The sequence below is a fragment of the Sphaeramia orbicularis genome, chromosome 19 (assembly GCF_902148855.1).
Source record: "Sphaeramia orbicularis chromosome 19, fSphaOr1.1, whole genome shotgun sequence".
Lineage (NCBI taxonomy): Eukaryota > Metazoa > Chordata > Actinopteri > Kurtiformes > Apogonidae > Sphaeramia > Sphaeramia orbicularis.
The window spans coordinates 51670362-51688057 of NC_043975.1; the positions used below are offsets into that span (position 1 = coordinate 51670362).

At 39.9% G+C, this 17696-nt stretch overlaps 1 protein-coding gene across 1 annotated transcript in view; it reads left to right on the forward strand.

The window, feature by feature from the left end:
• spata20 (spermatogenesis associated 20) overlaps positions 1-17696 on the forward strand; it is a 158771-nt gene that overhangs the window by 74506 nt on the left and 66569 nt on the right. The window contains exon 15 of the mRNA XM_030121760.1: positions 6081-6161. Coding sequence (XP_029977620.1) covers positions 6081-6161 — 81 coding nt within the window. The remainder of the gene's footprint in view (positions 1-6080; positions 6162-17696) is intronic.

Below are 17696 nucleotides of genomic sequence, written 5' to 3' on the forward strand. Positions count from 1 at the left end.
TCAAATTGCGTGACTATAACTTGCGCATAAAAATTTGCCTAATAGAAAAACCACAATTTCGCCAAAACTCTAGTTTTTCAATGAAAATTGTTGCGCTTGCAAGAGATGGTAACTAGAGTCACATGAACAAAAACAACCGATGTTGATGGATGTTAAATGAAGCGAAGAAGAAGAGTTTTAAAACAAACATGGACATCTGGACAATGACTTTGGTTTGGTTTAAGTATAAAAATACTACATAATGGATAAAAAAAGACTAATGTACAATGGTGTATTAGGGCCACATGAGAAAATAAAAACATTTGTCACTATGAGAAAAAAGTCATAAAATATCAAGATAAAACCTGTAATTTTAAGAGAATAAAAACAAAAACAAAAAAAGTTATAATTTTACGAGAATGAAGTCATAACATGAGAATAATGTCGTCATATTTCAAGAATAAAGTCATAATATTACAAAATAATGTGGTAATTTAAAAACAGGCGGAAAAAATATCATAATTTACGAGAATAAAGTTGTACCCTCTCATCCTATGATGGAGAACTTGGAACATTTAGTGAGGGTATACTTTCATTTGGGGTTTGCACACAGCGAAACACTGAGCCTGTTCGCCCACCATCACTTTGCTTGTTGCGTTTGCTGTAACGGGAAGTTCTGTCATCAACAAGGCTTAAGTTTCACCAGTTTTAAATTATGACTATTGCAAATTTATTTTCAAAATATTATGACTTTAATCTCATAAAAATACATTGTTTTTGTTAAATTCCAAGTTTTTTTTTCAACTACGCCTTTATTCTCATAATATTATGGCTTCATTCTTGAAATCTTACGACTTTTTACGGCAAGTGTTTTCAGATATGAGGACTGAAAAATTAGCCTTCAGTCTGTAAAACCAGCAGCAAAAGTGGATTTACAATAAAGTCACTCAGTCAGTTAGTACAAAACAGAGCAAACACACACTTTGAGCACAGAGAAGGACAGAAACTGGAAAGTGATTAAGGGAAGCCGGTTTGGGGGGGGGTTATTTTCGTCCGTCTGTCACATGTGACCTGCGGAGGAAGAGGCGGGTCAAAGGAGCCAATGTAACGAGCTGGAGGTCGAGGTGATGTGAGGAAACACCTGCCGCCCTCGTTACTGTTACAAATACAGTAATCACCTGAGCCTCTCTCCTACGCACTGCAGCTGACCTCTGACCTCATATTCATACTCGCTCAATTTCATCTTGTCATCTTTCACTCCTCTGTTTTTATTATTTCTTTGACATTCCCCTTACTTCACCAGGTATGTTATAGAACATGACAACCAAGACTAAAAGCAGCAGGGAAATAATAATAAGAGTAAAAAGAAAATGAAACAATGCAGGATGAACTTGAACTAAATAGAACTAAAGATATTTCCTTTTTATAGTTTGTATATTTTTTCAAGGACAGATAAAGACAAAAACAACAACAATCAACAAATACCTGAACTCCATGAGGGACTTCAGGACGGCGGGGGTTAGTGTCCACAGGGACAGTTAGACGAGGGGTGGAGGTGGGGGATGGTGGTGGAGGATGGAGGTAGAAGTGGAGGATGGAGATGGAGGTAGAGGATGGAGGTGGAGGGTGGAGATGGAGGTGGAGGATGGAGATGGAGGCGGAGGATGGAGATGGAGGCGAAGAATGGAGATGGAGGTGGAGGTAGAGGATGGAGGTGGAGGGTGGAGATGGAGGTGGAGGATGGAGATGGAGGTGGAGGATGGAGATGGAGGCGAAGAATGGAGGTGGAGGATGGAGGTAGAGATGGAGGATGGAGGTGGAGGATGGAGGTGGAGGATGGAGGTAGAGATGGAGGATGGAGGTGGAGGATGGAGATGGAGGCAAAGGATGGAGGTGGAGGATGGAGATGGAGGCGAAGGATGGAGGTGGAGGATAGAGGTAGAGATGGAGGATGGAGGTGGAGGATGGAGATGGAGGCGAAGGATGGAGGTGGAGGATGGAGGTAGAGGTGAAGGATGGAGGTGGAGGATGGAGGTAGAGGTGAAGGATGGAGATGGAGGTGGAGGATGGAGGTAGAGGTGAAGGATGGAGATGGAGCATGGAGGTAGAAGTGGAGGATGGAGGTGGAGGTGGAGGATGGATGTAGAAGTGGAGGATGGAGGTGGAGGTGGAGGATGGATGTAGAAGTGGAGGATGGAGGTGGAGGCAGGTGGAGGCTGGAGGTGGACATTAGCAGACTGCCTCTGTCATACATTGTACACACAAATACTGTGAAGCACCAAAGACTTGTTGGACTGATGATGCCTTCAGGTGCTGTTGGGAAGATGATCCTTTCCACTTGTGAATTTGAAATTACCAGGGCGTTGTGTTTAAGTGCTTTTGTTGAAATGAGAAATGGCTGAAACACAACTGCTGCTTTTTTAATTTTTTGGAAGTAGTTTTTGTGTAAATTGTGTATGGTATAAATGTCTTAAGTCATCCACTAACAGCAGCAGAACGTTAATGAAAGCATCGTTTACCATTGGCAGTGAATCACTCATTGGTCTCGGCCATGTTAAAAAGGTCAAAGGTTATTTTCGTCTCGGCTGCTCTTGGATCTAACATTGGATTTGAAGCTGAGGAAATATATGAAGCTGAGAAAGCTGATATACTTTTACTACCTTTGAACTAACTGATGTTGTATATGTATGTTCCTGGTGAAGAGTTTTCTGTTTGCTTTTAGAACAGACTTTTATTGTGTTTCATGTGTGGTTTCAGTGTGGATAGGACGTGTTTCTGTTTGGTTTAACTTCTGCTGCTGCTGTCTTGGCCACGACACTCTTGAAAAAGACATTTTTAATCTCAGTCAGCTTTTTTCCTGGTTAAATAAAATAAAAATAACGAGGCATCACATAACACTGCAGGAAAAAGGAGACTGTTTTTTTCCGTACAGTTTGTGTCTGTGGTCCACATGGATCTGAACACTTTATTAGAACTGGACCAGAGCTGGAGTCAGTGCTTCCATCCTGCTTCATCTTCTCATTATTTAGTGTTTGTTGGTATTTGTCAAACCAGCCGAGATGTGTTTTATCTGTACTTATTAACATCAAGGTTATTATCATTAATAGAGCCCGACCGATCAATCGGGCCGATTATAGTGTATCATCAATTAATCAACATCGGCCAACATGTAGCCGATATAATAACTTTTTTTGCTGCACGGAGATTCTGTCGCTCGCTGCTCCTGTGTGTGTGTGTGTGTGTATGTGTGTGTGTGTGCTGCCCAGAGAATAAGAGGAAGTTTAAAGCGAGTTAGTTTCACTTTCACTCCTGCTCGGACAATGACGCTATCACCCCCTTCACATAATCACGGAGCTACGAGCTACCCCCCCCCCCCGCATGCTCTGACAAGGATGGACTGCTTATTCACCCCCCGGCAAAAATCACAGACCGCTACCGCGTGCTCTGTCAAAGATGGACCCCCCCCCCTCTGAAAATCACGCCTCCCCCCCCCCACTCTTATGAATTATTCACCCCCACACACACACGCCCATGTCCGTGCACTTCCTGTCTCCCTCACAGTTTCATTCTGCAGACAGGCCTGGGTGTTAATAGTGTAGGGGAGACTGGGGACAGTTATAACACAGGTCAGTTGTAACTCTTGCAGTTGCTCCAATCAGGAACAACTCAGGACTGACCTAATTCCCTCTGCACATGCTCAGTTTAGTCCTTAGTCCACATAAGAAGTAGTAGTGCTGTGAGGCAGACACATCCACATTTGTGAGTGAAAACAGAATTGTGTGCTCAGTCATATTTTTTGCTTTAATTATTTTTGTGATTACATAGTTTGCATTTTAAAGTTATGTCAATTATATTTGTGAGATAAACACAGATTTATGCAACTGTTTATCCACCTGTCCACAATTATCTAATATCAGATTATTATATCCTGTGTAGATCAGTGTTCTTATTTCATATATCAGCCAATATATCGGTTATCGGCCAATATCGGATATCAGACGATATATTGGATATCGGCTTTTTTCAGCCCCCAATATCGGTATCGGCATTGGCCCCAAAAATCCCATATCCGTCGGGCTCTAATTGTTAACGAAAACTAACAAAATGACGAAAACTAAAATTGTAAAAACATTTTCGTTAAGTGAAATAAATAAAAACTATAATTAAAAGAAAAGAACGATAACTAACTGAAACTGTATTGTGTGTTTACAAAACTAACTAAAACGTAGAAAAAATATGGGTAAAATTCCCTTTGTTTTCGTCTTTGTCAATGTCAGATTGATAATGAAATCGATTTATCTCCCTCAAGCAATTTTAGCTGGCAGCACCACATGATATTTAAGGGCCTGTCACTTGTCGTCAGTCGTGGTTTAGAGTCGTCTTCTTGTCCCCACTCTACCTGGAAACATGGAGACTAATGTGTGGGATTAATTTGAATTTGATGGCGAATAAGATAAGCAATATAAAAAAAACTAAAACTAAACTAAAACTAAGCATTTAGAACATAACAAAAACTAATAAAAACTACCAAACCTGCTCTAAAAATGAATTAAAACTAACTATATTAGAGAAAAAAAAATCAAAATTAAATAAAACTAAACTATAATGAAAAATCCAAAACTATTAGAACCTTGATTAGCATGAATGACTGCTACTATAGCACTGCTAATAGTGTCTAATGCTACATTCAGACAGCAGGTTTTAATTTGGATTTTTTGATGAAATCCAATATTTGTGTGTGCTCATTCATATTACACATTAAATGTGATTTCTATCAGGTTTTAGTATGAACTGAATGGGACCCTGAAGTGATCCGCACGCGCAAAAGAGATCCTCATGTAATATGTGCCCACACAGACACGCACTGCGTTTATGGAAGTGACACTCCTGGAACGCAGAATAGTGATGTTTGTCGCATTTCAATGACGTAAAGGTTGGATGAATGCGACCTGGCCGTTCAGACTGAAGTTGCATTGCATAATATCAGATACATATTGGATTAAGGACCACATATGAAAGTGGTCTGGGTTGAAAAAATCGGATTTGTGTGGTTCAAACAGTCTTTGACAGATCAGATACAGGTCACATATGGGCAAAGAAATCTGATTTGGGCCACATTTTCCTGCAGTCTGAACATAGCATCTGAGACATTCTGTCATTTCAGTGTCAGTTTTTTTTTTTTTTTTTTTTTAAACAGCTGTACACCACTGGACCTGTCACTAATGTCTACTAACATTGTCTCAAGGCAAGAAAGACATAGGTAAGGAGACAGGTGTTAGGCTAGCGAAGGATTCAGCTAATGCAAGAAAAGATGAGCACAGAACAGGTAAAGGTGGGTCTGAGATCTTTGAAAAACAGTTCCAGCAGCTCCATTTTAAAATACTCAGTTCAACAGTCCAGCCCCCTTTCTTCAGACGTCCCTCTGAAGCCACGCCTCCAGAGTGGTGGCACATGCAATGCTTGTTCCTGAGGGTTCACCAGCGCTGCACAGCAACAGTTCGCTGGCTGAGGCTCTGCTCTACTCCGGACCCGGGTTGGGCTCCGGCTGGCGTATCCATGGATACCTCCTTCAGATTCCTCTAACCCCCCCACTCTTCCAGAACAGTCCCAGTTCAGACCGATGGGACTAATGTTCCATTTCCTACTGGTTTATGTTGTGACTAAACAGTTTGCCGGTGAACTTTCCATCCTAATAGAACTAATATATCCAGGTTCTGGCTTCACTTCCTGTACAAGCGCTCCAGTCTGTGGGAACGCGAAGAGGGGTACACACAGAGGGGGGAAGGGGGGAGGGGCCAATGTCACTTGAGTCTGATTGACATATCACCGTTCAATCATTTCCAGTGGGCGCTCAAAATGATGGTATGGTGTTTTTTCAGTCCTGTCCGTTCCACAGGTGACTGATTTTTTTAATTTTTGTATTAGAGCATTTAATTAATTAGTTGTAATCAGGGTGTGAAGGGGATTTTAAGGAATATAATAAAAAAATGCTCCAGAAAAACATCGCAGACCCAAGAGAAACAATAAAAGACTAAAAAAATAAACACTGATGAAAATATCAAATCTCTAACTGCCTTGGACTTTGTCTGTTGTGTCTTCAGATTGTGATCTGTGGACAGAGAGATGCTCCTGACACCTCCAGTCTGTTAGCGGTGGTCAACTCCCTCTTCCTGCCACATAAGGTCAGTGGATAAGAGTCTGTGTCTGTGAAACACTGATGTGTCATTAACCAGTGGAGTCAGGCCACATCAACTGGAGAAACAGTCAGGATTTACCTCCAACATCACAACATTAATAGTGGCAACCTTTGAAATGGACACACACACACACACACACTCAGAAACACACTTACAGATTCGGAGTTCGATCAGCCAACAACAGCTAAAAGGTCAGCCCCTCCTTCCCTCCCTCCCTTGGACAGCAGTTTGTCACTTTTTTCAGTAGTCAGAATAAAAGACTTTGACTGGAACTAAAACACTACAAATATGCTGATCGGCCAAAATTTCCTTAGGGGGTCAAGTGAGTGTCCATTTGTGTCCAGAACAGTTGTCCTACAGTCATAGAAGTGTGTGTAAATAATGCTAATCCATTTATGAGCAGACTACTGATATTCTCTGACAGTGGAAGCTCTATTTTCATAAATATTGGATTTGGAATAGCACGTGGATGTGAAAACTTTTGCTGGTGGACGGACGTGACATTACCCATGATGCTCTGGTCAGTCCCAGTACTTTATTAGGAATAAACTTCTAGACTTCCTATTGCTAATTGTGCTCTTCTTCATAAATGTTGGTATTGTGGATCTGAAACAATCCCAGCTGACACAAAAACACTAAATGTGTCAGTGGACGGATGTGACATGGTTGTTGTGGATCCCATCATACTGATGCTCTGCAGCCATGTCAGCGTTTACACTAATGATCCCTGTGCAAAAACTAGGAGCACTATTATTTATTGGATAGTTTAGCATCAGACTAAAGAGGAAAGAACAATCTAGAATTGTTCTTTGTGTCTAAAAATGCTTCTTATTGTAAAAGTGTTGATGTAAACAGTGCTGTGTGCCATTCTTCATGTATGTATTGGTGGAACAGAAGCAGGATGGATCAGCACCATACTCCAGATTGAACCTGTACAAATAAAACATGTGATATGGAGGAGAGAATCTGGGAAGAAAAACTGGGGAATCCAAAAGAAGAGAAGATTTGTTTTTCAGCTCAGTTCAGTTCAAATAGAACTTGTCCATTTGTGACATGAAAATATAGCATTAATTGTGCTGAAATTGGACATTTTGGAGCTGAAAACATAGTTCATATGAGCATCAACATGTTGAACAGAACTGAAATCCTGTCCATTTGAACAACTGTCATTTACCAACACAAAGTTCCTTTGGATTCACTGAGACTGATTTAATATGAACACAGACACAAAGAAGAGCTGTGAGCACATTGTAGCCATAATAAACTGTTATTTAACATACATATTACAACTGAAGTGATATATACAGCTAATAGCAGTGCATATTTTGCAAATAATTTGATTGTACATAACCTTTCTATATTCTTGTACTGTTGAGTAATTAGTTTCTACAAATTCACAGACTTAAAATATCACTTATACAATAGAGAAAAAATGTCATTAAAGTTAAAGCTATACTGTATGATCTGGCATTTTTACACTTTTCCTTTGTCATCTTAAAATGCTCCTAATAAGCATGTGTTAAACTAAAATGTAAAAGAAATCCACCAGGTTTTGAAGCTCTAGAATGTTTAGCGCTCATATGTTTCTTTGGTTGCTGTGTCCCACATCAGTTAGCGGTGCCTCTGAATCTGTCTCCACTGACCCATTTCACTCACTTTTCTCCTCCTGTCAAGGGATGTGAATGGATAGGACTCAAATGCACGGCGCTGAAGGGAAAAAACGGATTTATTAACTGAATCGACAACCACGGGTAACAAACAGAAAAACCTGATTGCAGCAGTCGGAGTCTAGTGCATGAAGGATGGTAATAAAGTCTGGGTTATTGTGGGGTGATGAGGTGCAGTGAAGACAATGATGCAGCGCTGCACAGGCACAGGCCACACCCTTAAATACAGCTGCCAATGAAAACGGAGCTGTGGCTGTGCAGCGTGCAGCAGGTGAATGATGGTGTGTCCGATGGCTGAGGGAGGGGTCTGTGGCCGCACTAGAGCGGACTGGGACACCTTCACCTCTACGTCCGCTTCCCACCGCATGCATCAGGGGAGGAGGGGAGTGTAAGAGGTCAGGCAGGGGGAAGTGGGCGGAGCTTTGGAGGGAGGCGGGTTCATGTTCAAATTTTTACTAAGTGCTGTGCACCGTGCCAGATCAGTAAGTAAAGGGTTAATAGGGCATTTACATACAGTATATGTCAGAAATATAACTTACATAATCAGTTCTGGGTTTTTTTCTACAAGTGATACTGAAATTTTGTAAACAGTTCCATAAAATAGAGTTCTTTGAGCCTATTTGAGAAATGACAAGTGAAACTGGAATTTTTGACTCTGATGTTCACTTTCACTTGATCTGGCCCATTATATATATATATATATATATATATATATACACACACACACACACACACATATATATACTGTATATATATACAGTCGTCCTCAAAATTCTTCATACCCCGGCCATTTTTTGTAACTTTTTGTTTTTGTGATGAAATGAATGAGTTTTGTCAAGTTTGTTTGTGACTTATATGTGATACACAAGTGAGGAAATAAGAACTAATGATACTTGGAGAAATACTTTATTTCAGGAGCATTTTATTCGAGGATTTCTAAAAACACCATGTTCAAAATTATTCATACCCTAGGTTTATTAAGTCCAAAGTCTTTTCTTAATAGTCAGTAGAATAGCCTTTGTTCTTGATAATGGTTCCTGTAAGTGTCCACAGGTTCTCTTCTGTCTCCTGTGGGGTTTTGGTCCACTCTTCCAGGACCAAAGCCTCCAGCTGGGTCCGGTTGGATGGTCTCCTACCCATCACTCTGGTCTTTAGCTCCCTCCACAGATCCTCTAAATGGTTTAGGTCAGAGCTTTGACTGGGTCATGTCCTTGAACCACTGCTGCACTACCTTGGTGGTATGCTTGGGGTCAGTGTCCTGCTGGGACGTCCAGTCAGGACCAGTCTAGAGTTTCTCAGCACTTTCACGCTGTCATCCAGGACGTTGATATGATTATGTTAAATTCATGATGCCTTGTAACTTCATGAGGTTTCCAGTGCCACTAGCAGAGAAGCATCCTAGCATCATAGGTTATAACCATAGCATTATGTTGCCACCAAAATAACCGAGGTATGAAGGTATCACAGACAACCATCCAGCCAGTATTGCACAAAGGAGTTCTCCATGGATGCAGACACAGGAAGATGGCAGGAATCAGGATGAAACATCAGGAGGCTCATCTGGCATTTCCTAGAGCTCTTCTTAACCAAGATCCAAGCTTTTGGTCATCAATCCAGTGATTTGATGAAACAAAGATGGAGTTGTTGGCCACATGGATGTTGACTGCATCTGAAGGAAGCAAGGAGAAGAACGCAAGCTGAACACAGCCCCAACCATCAAGCATGGTGGTGGCAACATAATGCTATGGGGCTGCTTTTCTGCTAGTGGCACCGAGAACCTCATCAAGATACAGGGCATCATGAAAAAGGAGGATTATATCAACATCCTGGATGACAATGTGGAAGTGTCTGCTGAGAAACTCTAGACTGGTCCTGACTGGACGTCCCAGCAGGACACTGACCCCAAGCATACCACCAAGGTAGTGCAGTAGTGGTTCAAGGACATGACCCAGTCAAAGCTCTGACCTAAATCATATAGAGGATCTGTGGAGGGAGCTAAAGACCAGAGTGATGGGTAGGAGACCATCCAACCGGACCCAGCTGGAGGCTTTGGTCCTGGAAGAGTGGACCAAAACCCCACAGGAGACAGAAGAGAACCTGTGGACACTTACAGGAACCATTATCAAGAACAAAGGCTACTCTACTGACTATTAAGAAAAGACTTTGGACTTAATAAACCTAGGGTATGAATAATTTTGAACATGGCATTTTTTAGAAATCCTCTAATAAAATACTCCTGAAATAAAGTATTTCTCCAAGTATCATTAGTTCTTATTTCCTCACTTGTGTATCACATATAAGTCACAAACAAACTTGACAAAACTCATTCATTTCATCACAAAAACAAAAAGTTACAAAAAATGGCAGGGGTATGAAGAATTTTGAGGACGACTGTATATACATATATATATATATATATATATATATGTGTGTGTGTGTGTGTGTGTGTGTGTACATATAAAATATGTATTGATTACCGCACTTTGAAAACTAATGGTGTTGCTCATTTCCTGGAGAAGCAGCAGCACTCCAGGCACTATCTATCTATCTGTCTGTCTGTCTGTCTGTCTGTCTGTCTGTCTGTGAAAAAGAAACTAAAACAACTCAAACTTAATGTGTAAAATGGTCAGTGTCCATCAGGTTCCACTGGACACACTTGTATGTTTGATGTTTACATGGTAATATTTGAATGTTTCTGCAAACAGAAAGTACATTGTGGCTATTTTTAAATTTTATTTATTTTTCAAAATACAACTTGGTTAAGTTATTTCAGTGTGTGTGTGTGTATCAGTACTTTTTGAACATTTTGAGCACAATTTCAACAATATCATGATAATTATGATAACCGTGACAATTTTGGTCGCAATAACCATGATATGAAATTTATATACACACACACACACACACACACACACACACACACATATATATATATATATATATATATATATAAAGTGGTGGATAAGGACAATCCAGTCTGGACTCACTAATACTAAAAATGTGCTTTTTGTTGTTATTTTATGTGTAAAATTGGACTTTGCATTGTCGATAAACTAGCTTAAAAGAGAGGATCCCCCACTAAAACATAAACAGTCCTCCTTCATTGTTAAAGGTGCATTTTTGTTCAAGTGCAAATTCTGTTTATTTGACCATCCTGTAAGTGAAATTACAACAACAAATGAAAACAGTGATTGTCCATTGTAGCAGCATTTACTCTATCTCTGCCTCTGTTTTTTATCTATTCCTCACACACACACACACACACACACACACACACACATGCTCTGAGCTCTGTTCAAATATAGATGAGATGTGCAGGATCTGTAGAAGCATCAGGACACTTCACATCCCTGCAGAGACAAAGACCTAAAGCCATGTTATCAGGGTTGATGCATTATTAAGGAATGATTAAAGGGACGGTCCATGTGTCATATCCCACAAACACACAGGACTGGACCTTAGCTCCATTTATTCACATTCACTCTCTGAAACAGGCTGTTACATGGGATTAGATGAACCTTTCTTAAGTATTAATGTCGACTTTAGCCGGATTAAGAATGTATGTCCTTTGGTGTCCATTTCTACTTTATGGTGTTTTCATGAGCAGTTTGCTCTGTACTACATTTCTATTGCATAAATAATTGTAATCTCAGCTCGAAGCAGTGCTCCTGTGGCCTTTTGAAATCCACCCACACCTAGAACCATAGCGTTCTCAGGTCAGCTGTCATGCATTTATGAAGTCCAATTAGCATAGTCCACCTAGGTACTTAGTGCCTCATGAAGTGATGATGCTCCAGGCTGAATGAAGGTGTTGGTCTGTGTTTGCTAATGAAAGGACCCAGCATTAATGGGCTTTTAAAGGCTTTGTACAGTGAGAGATGGTGTAGGGCAGGTAGTGACCAAAGGAACAGACTGGTGTTTACCACCGACAGTGACTGGGACTCATTTTCAGCCCTGCAGTTTCAAACCTCAGACTGGCCCACTTTAGATCACCATCTATTGTATTAAAATCATGTATTTATAACTTTACGTGTTAAGTCTAAAATAGCAGACTAGGGCTGCTCGATTATAGAAAAAAAAAAAAATCACGATTATTTTAGCAATAATTGAAATCACGATTATTAAAAACGATTATTTGTTAACCTTAAAGTTGTTTATTTTTTTCTTGCAAAACAATGTAAAATATACTCTTTAAACATAAATGAAGCTTTTAACCACTAAAGCAAAGTATCTTCACTTTTGTATGAAACAAAAAAATCTTTGAATGCAAATAAGTGTACTGTAAATTCAAGTATGTTTCCTTTTGTAAATAAATAGTGCACTGAAATTAAACTGCTATAGACTTGCCATAGAACTGTAGCAATTAAAAAAAAAAAAAAACTCACGTAAAGTGCAAATTATAAATTCAAGTATGTTCAATGTAGTATGAAACAGTAAATTCAGTGGCGTGCTGTGAGGTTTCAGTTCAGGCCTTCTGTATACATCAGCCATCTAGAATACGCACGTTAGGGTTATACGGGTTAGGGTTAGGTTAATACAGGAGTTGCAGCGTAAAGAGATTCGGAGACTGAAGATTGCATTGCAGACGAAGTTGTTTTTATGCGTTTTAGTTTTTCATAAGATTATGATAAAGGTGACGGTGGTTAAACTTCAGATGGTTAAAAAGGTTTGTTGTGTTAGCGGTCGGTGCGGACACAACTACGAAACACTTTTTGCACGTGATGTGTTTTCGCTCTTCGTCTTCTTCATCAAACCCAAAGTGATTCCATACAATTGAATTTGACTTGCTTTTTTTGTTTACCAAGCACTTCTGCTGTGATTCTCCTGCCGTTTTTCCAGACCGCTGGTACAACTGTCCTCTTGGGGTGGACCTGCCGGCTAGCAGGCAGCTGTAGCTTAGAGGGGGGCGGGGCAGAGCAGCTCATGGTAGCTTGCGTGCGCGTGAATTAAAACGACTCAAAATTAATAATCGTTTTTTCTCGATTACATAATTTTTGTAATCGTTGCGTCTAATAATCAAAATCGTAATTGAATTTCGATTAATTGCACAGCCCTATAGCAGACTGTTCTCAACAGCTGTGTAATCCAGTGTATTTTTCAAAAATATTCCCACTTCAGTGCGATGTGTGAGTGTGGCGTATAACTCACTAGCCATGAACCTCAGAGTTCTTCTGTACGCAACACGTCTCAGTAAACAAAGGGTCTGGAATTCAACTGTTCTGTTTGTGGTCTTTACTTAAAACTTCGATTGATTAAAAAAAAAAAGATGAATTTCTAAATTAAATTACATGACGGTCAAAAGACTGTGATGCTCCAGGCTTCCAGTTCTGCTTCTCTTTCCTTACGTTTTTATAATCTTAGCAGCCAATAGGATAGCATCATACACTGATGTCAAGACTAGCGCCACGACTGAACACCTGCAAAAAAGAAAAAAGCAGTCCAAAATCTACCCAGCCCACCGGGAATTGTCCAGATTTTCCCAGTTAACCACTCCAGGTCTGACCGTGGAGATCAGTAAAGTCATACATGAAGAAGAGTTGGTAGAAGAGTCAGTGTCCCCTAATGTCCCCTGGCTTTTGTGTACTGGGATGTGTGTGTGCATGTAATACACAGCTGTAGTTTCCAGAATGTAATTTCTGTCTTATTCTAGTTAATTGTAGTTTTTAGATCATGTACTTTTATGAAAGACAACAGTTGGTGAAAACAAACTAATACCTTCACAAGTGTTTCAGAGAGAAGCTAAAAACAAGATAAAAATGTCAAAGCTTTTAGAAATAGAAGCTAAGAACCAACTTTAAATGTCACAAAGTATACAGAGAAAAGATAATTGAAAAGAACAAGTTTTACAAAGACGATAAAAACAAGCAAATGTCACAAATTTAACTGAGAGAAGCTAAAAGAAAAGCTAAAAACTTCACTATTTTAATGGAGCACGGCTAAAAACAAACTAGAAAAAGGGAGAAGCTAAAATCAGTTTTTCAAAAGAAAAAAACTTCAACAAAGAGAAGACAGAAAGAAGATAAGAGTGGCAGGTCACTCTTACAAAGAACAGAAATGTGAATTAGAGAAGTTAAAAACAAGCAAGCAAGAGATCATCATTTTCTGAAAAGTTTATTTTTATATTTATTTGGGGGTTTTGAAGGATTCATAAAAGGCTTAGTCAGATGAAAATGATGTAACAAGATGAAAAAGTTAAAAATACAAAGATGAAAATGTGAAGCATAAGATAAAAACAGTACAGAAGATTTAACAAGAAACAGGGACTTGACCTTAAGGATGTAATAAAACACACAGACATAAAGGCGTCCTCAGATTTGGTGATTTTGATTTATTTTTGGTTCAGTATATGACGCATTAAATCAAGACAAACAACATGACTGTAATCTGTGTTCTCAATAAAAAAGCTAAAGTGATGGAGAAGAGCAAACATGAAAGGCAACAAATGACATATAATAATAATAATACTAATAATAATAATAATACTAATAATAATAATAATAATAATAATAATAATAATAATTAATAATAATGGATTCTATTTCTATAGTGCTTTTCAATGCAAACAGCCCCTCACACAAGCTTAGGCCTAGATACTAATATATACATGACATTTTACTATAATAATGATCATTATTGTTTGATTGTTCTGACCAGGAGACACTTGTACATGGCAAGTACAAGGCAACACTATCCAAAATGACTTGCAAAAGGAGGATTTTATAGAGTATTTTCATGTCAAAAAGAGCTAACATAAAAGTCACAGCATCAGTACTTTATAGTGTAAACAGGACACAACATACACAATATACATAACATACACAACATACCACAATTCACAATTGTTATTTCTGACAGTGAATGCAGACTGATGTGTTTTTACATCATGTACCCTCAGTGTGTGTATGTGTGTGTGTGTGTGTGTGTGTGTGTGAGAGAGAGAGAGAGAGAGGGAGAGAGAGAGAGAGAGAGAGAGAGAGAGAGAGAGTGGACTGGGCTGTTGGAATGACACGACAGATCCAGATTCACTTCTAATGAGCCTTCATTAAACTTCACTGAGATGGAGACAGAGATAGGAAGGATTAAATGAGACAGAGGAAAGAGTGTGTGTGTGTGTGTGTGTGTGTGTGTCCAGATGTTGCCAGAACAGTCAGTCATTAGTGTCAACAGCCTCCACCTTGATGTGCAGATCCACGGCTGCATTAACCCCGTCCTCAGATACACAGCAGCCAATCAGAGGAGCTGCTCCGCCTCCTGCAGCAGCTGGAGTTTCCTCCATCCCACATACGTCCACACTGGACCGGTCACATGGGACCTGATACAGACATGGAATTAGACGACTGAATCAAGTATTAATTATTAACAGGAGCACACAGTAGCAGATGCTGTGCATGTACACACTCCCTGACATATACAGTAGTGTGTTTACGGTCACATGACCATACCACAACCTAAATACTAGAAATCACAGACACAGGCTCAGACACACAAACACATCAGTACCAAGACACTGAGAGGAATCTCCTACCCACAGTCCATCTGCCTCATGAATGAGGACTGGGGCTGCCTGTAATTAGACTGGAATGAGGTTATATGTATAATGCAATATTGATGTTCTATATCATTATTCTACATATTACATTGAAATTCAGCGCAGTAGACACATCTGTTTTCCCTACTTCTGCACATATGATCTAGACCAGTGGTTCTCAACTGGCGGATCGCAACCCAGAAGTGGGTCTCAAACCCGTTTTCAGTGGGTCACGGGCCTTTGGGCAGAAAATAATGTTAATAAACTAGTGGTGGGACTCGATTAAAACAAATTATGTTATTAATTGTTGACCTTGTAATTATTTAATGGTAATTAATTGTATTTTAATTGCATATCAATATCTGACACCAGTAGGAACATTTTCCAATTCAAACAGATTTGGGTGTAGGGGTAGGAATCGATAAGAATTTAACGATATAATATGAATAATGTAATACTTTGTCATTCCATGACATATATAGTATTATATAGTAGTATGAAACAGGCACATGCACACATAGGACCAAAACGGTGCTTGAGCCCCTGCCCTTTTTTCCTTATTGAAAAAAGTGCCCTTCTAATTTTTTTCAAATAAATAAATTCCAGTTCTGCATAGGGATGTAAAATAAAACAGTTACCTACTGTACGCATTTCCTTGTAATAGCGCGTCATGGTATTGTATGTGTGTTCAGTCTAAAGACGATTCTGTCTCTGCTGTCTGTCACTGAGGGGCGGGGCTTCCCCACACTGCCAGCTCACCTGCATGTCCAGAGAGAGAGACAGAGAGAGAGACAGACAGAGAGAGACAGACAGAGAGAGAGGGAGAGAGAGAGAAAGAGAGAGAGAGACAGACAGAGAGTTACTGTAGTTACTACACAGATGAGCCGTCATGAGTATAAAGCCAAACCCCCTGGTCAGTGGAGAGGAGGCACAACAGTGACTGGACAGTACTTTGCAGAGGCGGGTGTTTTTCTGCCTGATCGGACACACACTCAGTGGCCTTTAAAGCAGTTTATAAAGCGCCAATGTAAAATCAATTGCAAAACCTAAAAACATAAGGGTAGATTGTCCCGTGCAGGGCGGACTGAATGGTCCGATATTTTCCACAGTACCGTTGCATCCCTAATATTTACTGATTTTGCATAATGCAGGCTAAGAAGATAATCGCCCTCAATTGAAAACAGAAAACAGATGCACCTACAGTTGGAGTTTGGGTCAGATCTGTGGCACAGTGTATGGCAGGGCAACTCAAATCTGTTTTCCCATGGGTCAAATTATGGCAGTGCTATGGACTGTGGGCCGGACCCCTGTAGTGTTACTATGGATACTGAGATGTACAATTGACACATAGTTTTATTAAGAAAATCAAAAGTAGAAAAGAAACAAACACAAGCATTTGCATGCTGTAATCCTAAATATTTTAATAGTACTTCAAAATTATGACATGGAACAGTCCTGCATATTTTTATATAATTAGTTAATTATATAAAAACCCTTATAATAATACACACCTGTATGTGCATTTTTAATACTTCAAAAATGTGAAAAGGAACATTCTCACTCACACAGTAAAACTTCACCAGTATGTGTGCTGTTTCTGAGTGATTTGACTTTTTCTAAATTCACATCTGCTGTCAAAACATAGAAATTAAAAACAGTAACTTTGTGCACATACGTCCAGCATCACCCTATCACTTCTACAGAGTCATCCCACTGGAGTGAAACCCTGAGGCACCTGTTCAGGTCCGACTGCAGCTGTCTGAGCACATGTGCAGATAGTGCACACACCAGGCTGGACACCAGCAGTAGTGGACAGAATCCATCTTCTGTTTATGGTCCTGGTTGGAATAATGATTCCACTGCTGCAGTCATAGCCTCTTTAATTCTACCTCCGCCAGAAAATCTCAGGAAAAGTTACAGTGAATGTCGGTGAAATTCGGCTCCATGTTGCATCTTTGTCTTTCACATTAGTGAAACATGGGTCTGTGCCTCCTTGTTTGTGAAAATAATCAGTTTTGGCCTCTTACTGGTGTGACTGGACTCTATTAGTGCAGGGCTAAACCCTACCTGCCTGGCACCTGGCTCATCCTGCTCCCCCCGGGCCCCACCCCTCTACCAATGACAGACAGCAAACCAGCGCAAAAGTTTGATTGACAGCTAGTTGACCATTTCATCCTGGACACCTGTAATTTTGATTGGGTGGAAATGTAGACCTGTTCTACCAAGTGTCCAATCATCTTTGTGTTATTATATTATTGACCCTATGGTGAGAGCGACGTGTTGGATACACCAGGTTTAACAGCTGTTAAACTATTTATTTACTAT